At 38.3% G+C, this 9845-nt stretch overlaps 2 protein-coding genes across 2 annotated transcripts; one reads left to right on the top strand and one right to left on the bottom strand.

The window, feature by feature from the left end:
- Positions 318–3612, top strand: LOC109707953. The gene is made up of 6 exons (XM_020229500.1): positions 318–914; positions 2399–2494; positions 2609–2710; positions 2880–3123; positions 3254–3291; positions 3375–3612. The coding sequence occupies exons 1-6, from the start codon at positions 366–368 to the stop codon at positions 3474–3476; spliced, it is 1131 nt and encodes a 376-aa protein (XP_020085089.1). The 5' UTR covers positions 318–365; the 3' UTR covers positions 3477–3612.
- LOC109707952 (pentatricopeptide repeat-containing protein At3g09040, mitochondrial) lies at positions 3644–7230 on the bottom strand. The gene has a single exon (XM_020229499.1). It carries the CDS (start codon positions 7125–7127, stop codon positions 3990–3992), a length of 3138 nt encoding a protein of 1045 aa, XP_020085088.1. The 5' UTR covers positions 7128–7230; the 3' UTR covers positions 3644–3989.

Raw genomic sequence — 9845 nt, 5'->3', positions numbered from 1 at the left:
CTCTCAAAATTCTAAATATGCATTTTGATTGCCATTCTAATAATGAACTAAATAATTCTGTATGACTCATTATTCTATTTTTTATTTCGATCGAATTTAATTCTTATTTCAATTATCAACCAAACATACCCTTAAAATGTGCAAATAATTGGGGTGAATACAAGAATAAACCAAAAAAAGAAAAAGAAAAAAAAATGAGATGTTGAAGAGGTTATTAACTTTTTAAGAGGAAAAAAAAAAGGTTTGAGAAGGAATTTGGAATTGTCCTATAGTTGAGGGGTCTCTTTACAATTTTGCGTAATTAAAATATCTTCTTCTTCTCTAATCCCCTGTTCCCCGCCACTTCTCTCCTCTTCGCGTCTCCCATGGCTTCCACTCTCTCACTCCGACCTCTTCACCCTCCGCTCCTCTCCAGCCTCGATCACCACCCTCTCCTCAAACCCTACTTCCGCACCCCCTTTCGCCGAAACCCTAACCCTAGCCCTAGCTTCTCCCCCAGATTCCCCATCTCCGCCTCCTCTTCCTCTTCGTGGGAGCGGGAGGAGGCTCGGTGGCTCCGGGAGGAGCAGCGGTGGATCCGCGAGGAGCGGCGGTGGCTCCGCGAGGAGTCGCGGTGGCGATCGGAGCGCGAGTCGCTGCTCGCCGAGATCGCCGCGCTCCGGCGACGCCTCGAGGCGCTGGAGCGCGGCGGGGTGGGGATGGGAGCGGTGATCCGCGCGGCGGAGCCGAGGCCGGTGCTGGTGGAGGAGGCGGCGGTGAAGGAGATGGTGCTCGAGGAGGTTAGGGTTTCGGAGGTAGCGGTGGCGAGGAAGGGGGAGGAGGAGGTGTTGGTGGGGGAGGGGGAGAGCGAGGATCGGCGGCGGAGCAGAACGTTGAGGAAGGGAGCGGAAGGCGATGATGTTCGAGCAATGCAGGTTTGCGCGGTTCCTCGTTGTTGATTTCGTTTGCAAATTTATGCTACGATGATGAGATTGAATGTGACTTTGTTGTCGAATTGGAATGGCCTTTTTGTTTTCTATTAACATAGTATAATATATCTGATCTGTTGTTGTATGTTAGGAAGTAAATAGGTAGTTTGATTCATTGAAGTTCGCAACTTTAATCATTGCTGCAATAGTTGGTAACCAAAATGAGAAACAACTTTGAAGGACCTTGTTGTTTTCCTCTTTAGGAATTAAAGTGAACACTACTTGTCCAACAAATAAAATGTTAGGACAACATGTAAACCTTTGAACATAAAAATAGAAAAACACTGTCCTCTAGTCGTTAAAGTTTCTGAAGGTCCTGAGTTTGAGTCCGGCCTGGCTCTTAGCGGTTTTTTAATTTTCTCTCGTTTAATTAAGTTCATGCTTTGAGTCTCTCGAAAAGCATCGAATCCAGATGTGAGCGTGAGTGTTGAACATAAAAATATAAAAATACCTTTCTCTGGTAGCTTAAGTTATTGGAGAACAAAGATTGTTTCATATAATTTAACATAAACTACTCATTCCAGGCTTCCGGCAAATGTTTGGTTGTTTGTGGACTAGTAAATTTCAGTGTATCTCTCAAATGAATAGTGTTAGCCGGTTGTTTATGTTCTTTGTTATTTTGCTAGTCCACAAGTGGGAGAAGCTCCCAATTTACAGCTTAGGAAGAGAATACTCAAACTGTTGATGATTCTGTCCAGTGTTCGGTGGTTATCTTGTGAGCTTCTAATATCTGAAAACACAAAAAACCCTACAACAACAACAATAATAGTAATACTTGGGAGAACCGATATTTCTAATATCAAGAAGGTAATTCAGGGAAACAGAACTATAGAGATTTCTGGAAAGAAAGATAATGAGGAATGCATGAGTTGGAGAAGAATTTCATGTAGTCGTCTTTAGAATAACTTTCCTTCATCTACCTCTTTTATGTCTTTGTTGAATGGGATTTTAGTCAGCTTTGAGTAACCTTAATTGACCCATGTTTTATTTTCATCGCCTAGATCTCAGTGTGCTATGCTGATATTTTAGCCTTTGTCTTAGCTATCATGCAAATGAAGGAACGAATTATCTATACCATCACCTTTTATTGATGAAGGCTTGTATGAATTTGCGCTATGTTATTTTTTTCTAGTGGAATGAAGAAAGAAGTAAATTAGAAGATCCAACTCTATTTATATTTAACTGTAATTTTGTAGCTTTTCCGTTTTGATCCAATCAAGAATATGACAGCAATTTATCTATATTTCAAAGATGGAGAAAAACTGAACTTACCGTCCAGATGCTTGTTATACATTCAGAGAAGCTGATTTGGTACTGTTGATGAATCATTGTCTAGCTAGCACTAAATTAGCAGCAGCTTTTTCATTCTCACGCTTTCCAATATTATATCTCTAAGAATATATCTAATCATATTGTGACTGATTTTGCAGGAAGCTTTGCAAAAGCTGGGCTTTTATTCAGGCGAAGAAGACATGGAATTCTCTAGCTTTTCAACTGGGACAGAGCGTGCAGTGAAAACATGGCAGGCTAGCAATCCATCTATGTTCATAAAACTGATTTTAAGAAAAATTAACAACTACTAATTTTCTTTCATACGAAAAAATTGTGGTATTCTTTGCTCTAAGAGAGTACTTTTACAGGCCTCATTAGGGAGTTTGGAGGATGGGATTATGACATCGGAACTACTAGAAAGGCTATTTATTGAGCAGAGAGTGAAGGGTGGTAGCTCAAAAGCAAATTCAGTAAGTAATAGTCAACTCATCTCTTGACTTTATAAAACAACATGTACTGTATGTCCCTTTAGTCCACATATTTAAGTACATACACTATTATCAAAATGCTCCAGTCGATTTGTCGACTTCTTATTCAATCATGTAATCAAAATTATTCCCTACCTGTATTCAACCACAGGATGGTTCAAACGGAGCTGCAGTTGCTTCTGTAACGGAGATTGCAGAGATTCAGCAAACAATAGTTAAAGAAAGTGGTGATTCGGAAGTTGAGGTTTCGCAGCAAAGAGTGTTTCTTCTTGGTGAAAACAGGTGGGAAGAACCATCCAGGCTATCGCAGAGGAATAAACCCATCAGTAGAAGCAATGCTGCGTCCGTTACAAAGTGCCTTTCTTGCCGTGGAGAGGGTCGCCTAATGTGCTCAGGTATTAATATCTAACCACCACTACTCGTCTAGCTGAGCTAAAACTTCTATAAAGAGTTAATGAATTCTAACCACAAACATATCGATTCGCCTAAACATTGACCTTTTTTCCCCCTCTTTTTTATGTGTAGAATGCGATGGATCTGGGGAACCGAACGTTGAGCCACAGGTTAGTTGGAGTTTCATATTGTGGAAGTACTTTGTCGAGCTTGTTGCTTCCCATCTATCTTACGTTTCGTTTTAAATGCCCAGTTCTTGGAGTGGATCGATGAAGGAGCCAAATGCCCCTATTGTGAAGGCCTGGGTTACACAATCTGCGATGTTTGTGAAGGGAAGGCTATTGTTGAGAACTAGTTGTAAACCTTATTCTCGTTCGATCTTGTTCTTTGCACAAAATAGTGCATACATGTATATGTTACAAAAATTTTCCTATGTTTTACCACAAATGATCAATATTCGCGAGGAAGTTACTCAGAATTGCAAGATAAGAGCAAAAGGCGCAATCATTAAAGAAATGAAGGTGACTAAATATTTTTGCCTCATTTAATTACACCTCATCCAACATCAGAATTCTTAAAACATTCCAAATACAGAGAAAACAAAGTGATCGTTACAAGAAAAACCCGTCTTCCGAAGCCGCCCTCTTACAACAGAGAAGCCGACCCCAGATTGAATGTATTCACTTCTTCAAGGACATGCAAGCAAAGAGCAGACTATTTACAGAGGAATCAATTCGAGGGGGCTCATAATCTTATGTCATGGTAACATCTAGTATTTCTGTATCATCTTCGATAAGGGGAAGTCACCAACTTAAACCTGCAGTGTTTCCGAAGTGCGAACCGCAAAGGAGGCATGAAAAAGGAGAGCTCAACCAAGTCCTTCATCTAGCAAGAGTAACTCATTTACATGTTCATGTTGCTTCATCACTCCAATCAAGTCACTCAAGATCTCATAGATAATGACAGAATCCGGATGGAATTTATCTCCCGCGAGGAATAAGCTCGTCTTATTTCCCACCGTGATCCAGCTACAACCTGGCGACTTCCTCACTCCTCTTTCTCTCATCGCTTCTCGGACCATCTTTGCCCCGGACCAATTACCGGACGAAGCATACAAATTAGAAAGCAAAATGTAAGTCGAAGAGTTAGTCGGCTCCAACTCAGCGAGTTTCTCTGCTGCAATTTTACCCCTTATTTCATCGTTGTGCGTTCTGCAAGCAGCGAGAAATGTAGCCCATATCACACTGTCGGGCTCAAAGGGCGATCCCTCGATAAAATCCTGAGCTTCTTTAAGATGACCGACACGGCTGAGGAGATCGACCATGCAAGCGTAATGATCCAATCTAGGAGCTATCCTGTAGATCTCGGTCATGGAATCGAAGAAATGACGACCTTCCGTCACTAGCCCTGCATGGGCACAAGCAGTGAGAACACCAAGGAAGGTTACATCATCAGGCTCTATATTTGATTCTCGCATCTTTTGGAACATCGTTAGTGCTTCTGGAGCATAGCCATTCTTTGCCAATCCGACGATCATCGAGTTCCATGAGATGATGTCCTCTTTATTCTCCATGTTTTCGAAGACTTTAAAGGAAGAGTGCACATCCCCACACTTTGAATACATGTCGACGAGTGCACTGCTCGCAGTTCCGTACGAAGCAAACCCCGACTTGATGATAAGACTATGGACCTCTTTGCCATCGGTTATAGAAGCTAAGTCGGCACAAGCTCCTAGAACACTAGCAAAAGCGGCTTCATCTGATCGAACGTTGCAGCTGCGCATTTTCCAGAACAACGACAACGCTTCATCACTACAACCATTTTGAGCGTGTCCTGAAATAATAGCCGTCCATAATACCAAGCTATTGGTATGTGGCATCTCCGCAAAAAGTTCATTGGCATCCTCAATCATTTTCGACTTCAAATACATACCCAAAAGTGAGACACCTAAGAAGGTATCATTATACAAAAGACCAGATTTAAGCGTGCGACAGTGCACTTGCTTTCCCATTATTGATCCAAAAGGCCCGGTACAAGCAGGAAGAATACTCGCAAAGGTGACACTGGAAGGGTCTAACTCATTGGCTTGAATTTGTCTAAACACATTAAACGCAGCGGATTGATTATTGTTTTGGACATATCCAGCAGTCAAGGCATTCATTGTGACTACGCTCCTTTCGTGCATCCTTAGATAAACTTTCTCTGCAGCTCCCATCTCCCCAAGTTTCGAATAGAAGTCGATAAGGGAACTACCGACAAATTGATTCGAACTAAGGCTGAACTTGATCGACAAGCACTGAATCTGCTTTCCTGCCTCGATAGCCTGTAAATTAGAACAAGCGCTGATAACACTAGCGAGGGAGACCTCATCGGGTGCTACCGCATCCAACCTCATCTTCTTGAACATTCTTAGTGCTTCCTCTTCTTCCTCATTGCGGACTAGTCCTACTATAAATGCATTCCAGGAAACGCCGTCCTTATTCTGAATGAGTTCAAACTGTGCCTTTGCATCATTTAACTCTCCGCACTTTGCATACATATCCAAAACTGCATTGCCAATATACAAATTTGACCTGAGATTGCTCTTGATTACAGCACAGTGCAGCTGCCTCCCAAAATCTGAACTTTCCAAGGAAGCACACAAGCCAAATAAACTAACAAGCGTGAACTCATCGGTCTCGACCTCAAGTTGCCGCATCCCCAAGAACAATTCAATGGCCTGCTCCGGCCGTTCATTCTGAACGAGGCCATTAAGCATCGCATTCCACGTGACAATATTCTTATCATCCAAGAAGTAAAATAATTTCCGGGCATCTCCTATGAGGCTACACTTAGCATACATGTTGATTAAAGCACTTCCTACGTAGACATTTGAATCGAGACCAAACCTAATTGCCTCCGAATGGATTTGCCGGCCTCCATCAAGGGCTGTTAGATTGGCCGCGGCACTCAGGACACTCCCTAGAGTCGATCGAGTAGGTCTTAGGCCCTTTCTTCTCATTTCTTTATAGAAGCCAAGAGCATCATCCTCGAGGCCATTTTGAGTGTACCCAGAAATAATGGCATTATAAGCAACAGTATTCGGCGAATTCATCCTCGTGAACAAACTTTTCGCATCGTCGAGCTTACCTGAGCTCACACAAGCAGATATAACAGTCACATATGTGACTTGGTCCGGGACTCCACCGTTCTTCTCCATTCTGAAAAACAATTCAAGTGCTTCAGAACACATCGCGACGCGAACATAACCCGCGATCATGTTAGTCCATGAGATCGTGTCCGGGTGAGTAATACCATCGAACACTTTCCGAGCATCGGCAATTCGATCACACTTAGAATACATATCGACAAGAGCGCCCTCACAGAAGGAGCTAGAACCAAACCCATCTTTTACAACATCACAGTGCACCGCCCTGCCGTAATTCAACGCATCCAATCTCGCACAAGCAGAGAGAACGACGGCGAGCCCGAATTGGTCGGGCCGACCATTCGAGCACCGGATGGACCGGAAGTCACCTACGACCTCTTCGGAAGATCCCCACACCGAGCGACCGGATAGTACAGAGCTCCATGCGGACCCGTCTCGCTCCTCCAATCGATCCACGGCGATCCGCGCATGACCCAGATCGCCGGACTTGGAGTAGAGGTCTACGAGCGCGCTTCCGAGCTTGCCAGATAAGCGGAGACCGAGTCTCAGCATCCGGGCATGCAATGTCTTGCATGTTTGGCTGGTTTGGCTTCTGCGGGGCATTTCGTCGAACGGGTGGTGGGCAAGATTTAGAATGCATTGTTTAGAGTGTGAGATTAGGAGGTTGATGTAATAACTTTGTGGATGTACAAAGATGGGGAATGGATTTGTTAGGAGGGTTTGAGAAGGAATTGTGAGGGGAGAAGAAGAAGAAGAAGAAGAAGAAGAAAATGGAAGTGAAAAAAGTGTTTGCTTGGTTTGGGGTTTAAGCTTGGGTTTGAGCAAATTACTCAAAGTATGATGGGATGTGGAATGCATTTAACAAATCATTTTTTTTTATAAAAAGATTATGTAATTTTTTTTAAAAAAAAATACCTTGTTTAGGAGTACCAAACCATAGATTTCAAAGAGTGATTACCTTGTCCATTAATTTATATTTATATAATTAAAATAGAGAAATAAAAGTTTTACCACAGATTTTCTTAACCAGTTAAGTATCTAACATACCATGTTGCTAAATTATTAGTAGGGTAAATTTCAAATATCTCCCAAACCACATATAGTTTCGCACTTTCTTATTTTAATATTTTGTGATTTAAAGTATATCAAATTAGTATTCTGTGTCTTTATTTTTATCTTTTCGTCAGCACTTTCGTTAATATTTTATTAAATTATATATAAAAAGTTTTAGATACCGCACTTAGATTTATCGAATATTAATTTTAGTACCCTTAGTTTTAACTTCATCATTGATTTTACAAAAAAATTAGTAAAATAGATAATAAAAAGAGAAAAATAAAATCACAGAATATTAAATTAATACACTTTAAATCACGGAGTATTAAAGTGAGAAAATACGAAACCACATGAATGGTATTTGAAGTTCTTCCTTATTAGTATTCTAAAAATAAAGTATTTGGATGGAATGTGAAGGGTCACCGATTGAAGAAGTCTAAGATAAGATAGGGTACTCTGATTAGAGTAGTAGAGGACAGTGTAATTCTTTTTTTTATTATTGAAAAAATAGTTCTTCAAAAAATTTATTTATAAAACTAGTCTTATACGATGAATGATTATCTATTTTTTAAATACGATAAATTATTTATGATTTTTTCAAAACATTATGTGAAAAATATATATATGTTTCATAAAAATGATGAATAATCTATTTTTTTTAGAAAGCTGTGAAATCGCTTAACTCTAATTTGACAAATAAAAATTTTGATTGCTTATTAATAAAATTAAAATATTCTGTAAGATTGGTCGTTCAAGAACCCCAATCAGAACTCTCTTTTCAAACTTAGAATCCAAATTATCTGCCGTATAAGATTTGTACAAAAATTCTAGAAAAATTAAAACTGATTATAAAAAAATTTGGGGTTTTTAAAGATCAAAAATGGCCAAAGAATACTTTTAACATCAGAGCTGATGTGATAGGATTAACTGGACATAATAGGTGCCTAAGAGAGAGGCAAAAATGAGATTGGAGAGAGAACCAATAATAAAACTAGTGTTAAATACTGATGTGACTTTCTAAAGTTTAAAAATAATTTATATATTTTTCTAAAAATTAAGAAAATAATTCCAAATAAGAAAATTATTTCACACCAAATCACATCTCTCCTTTTCATCCAATTGCATGTTATTTCATATTGAGAAGAGAATCCTGCATAAAAATTTAATTTCTTTGCTATTAGAAAAGTTGTGCTATACATCAAACGTTAAGGCTATGAAAGAGATAAAATAATCAATTTTCTCAAAAAAAAAAATTTTTAAAATAAAAATTAAAAAAAGTAGAGGGAGAATAGAGAAAACTAAAGATAATTTAACTAGAAGGATATTTTGTAAGGAACGAGGTTAAGAAAAAACTAGTTATTTCAGGGACAGGATTAAGTTCAGGGTTAAGGTGGGGTTAGAGTATTTTTGTATTTGGTTGAGGATTGGAGTTAATCCAGCGTTAAGAAAAATAGTGTTTGGTTGGAATAGGTGGGATAAGAATGATAGTGGATAGTAAAGAGATAAAAAGACGAAAATACCCTCACATTAATTTATTGAAATAAAAATTTTTATTTTTGAATTTAAAATTCTATGATTGCAAATATTTTTTAAGAGTAAAATTAAATTAATTTTAGCGTAATTTTGTACCAAAAAATATTTCTCACTACTCTTTTGTGACTTTGAAAATACCTAAAATTTAGGAACAACTATTTTAAAATTTTTTTAAATTAAAATTTCACTCACATTTGCATTTCATGCACTATTTTAATATTGTACTTACAATTGCATTTTAACACTCCAAAAGGTTTGTTAACCCCACCCCATTTTATAGGTGTTTGGGAGTAAATATGAGGTTAAGGGGTTATTCCGTAGTTTAGAGGAGTAGTACACAAATTGATTTAAAATTTAGAAAGATATATAAATATTTTTAAAAACTTTAGAAGGGCATTGTGGTTTTTAAGGTATAGTGGTTTTTAACTCAATTAACTAACATAGCGCTTGAAAAAAAATAAAGAATCTTATTATTAGGGTGGTCAACGAGTCAAGATCAACTCCCTCGTATTCAGCAAAATAACTCAAATATATATATTTTTTATTTACATATTTTATATTATTATTATATATATACTTATATATGTAATATAAATTTTTACTACTTGAATTTTAGGTCAACCCACATGTAGAGACTAAAGAGTCCCATTTGTTTTCTAGAGAAAGCTGAACCTGTTCTCATGCGGAAAATTTTATAAAGTTCAACTATTAGATCAAAATCCAATAGATAAAATCTTAGGATTCTATCTCATATATAAGTTTTTAACCCAAACCCTAATAGTACACTAAATTTTTAATGTACAAAATAATTATTTTTTAAATTAAGTCATTCGAGTTTTAAATTTTGAACCGTAAACAATTCAAGTTATAAACAAGCTAAATCAACTTGGTAAACTAATCGAGCTAACAAGTCGAACACAAACTAGTTCATTAAAGTACGAGATGATCATGAGCTAGATTTTTCAGCTCTTCACGAGCCGGACCCAA

This window comes from Ananas comosus, linkage group 3, assembly GCF_001540865.1.
Source record: "Ananas comosus cultivar F153 linkage group 3, ASM154086v1, whole genome shotgun sequence".
NCBI lineage: Eukaryota > Viridiplantae > Streptophyta > Magnoliopsida > Poales > Bromeliaceae > Ananas > Ananas comosus.
The sequence above is the reverse complement of the archived record's forward strand: the minus strand, read 5'-3'. Positions and strand labels throughout refer to the sequence as shown.

What these genes read in the sequence shown, in the direction of transcription:
- LOC109707953 (XM_020229500.1), top strand. Translation starts at nt 366, where the DNA reads ATGGCTTCCACTCTCTCACTCCGACCTCTTCACCCTCCGCTCCTCTCC. An exon ending in GTAGCTCAAAAGCAAATTCA is followed by an intron (nt 2,711 to 2,879) that starts GTAAGTAATAGT and finishes ATTCAACCACAG; the next exon opens with GATGGTTCAAACGGAGCTGC. An exon ending in GGGTCGCCTAATGTGCTCAG is followed by an intron (nt 3,124 to 3,253) that starts GTATTAATATCT and finishes TTTTATGTGTAG; the next exon opens with AATGCGATGGATCTGGGGAA.
- LOC109707952 (XM_020229499.1), bottom strand. Translation starts at nt 7,127, where the DNA reads ATGCATTCCACATCCCATCATACTTTGAGTAATTTGCTCAAACCCAAG.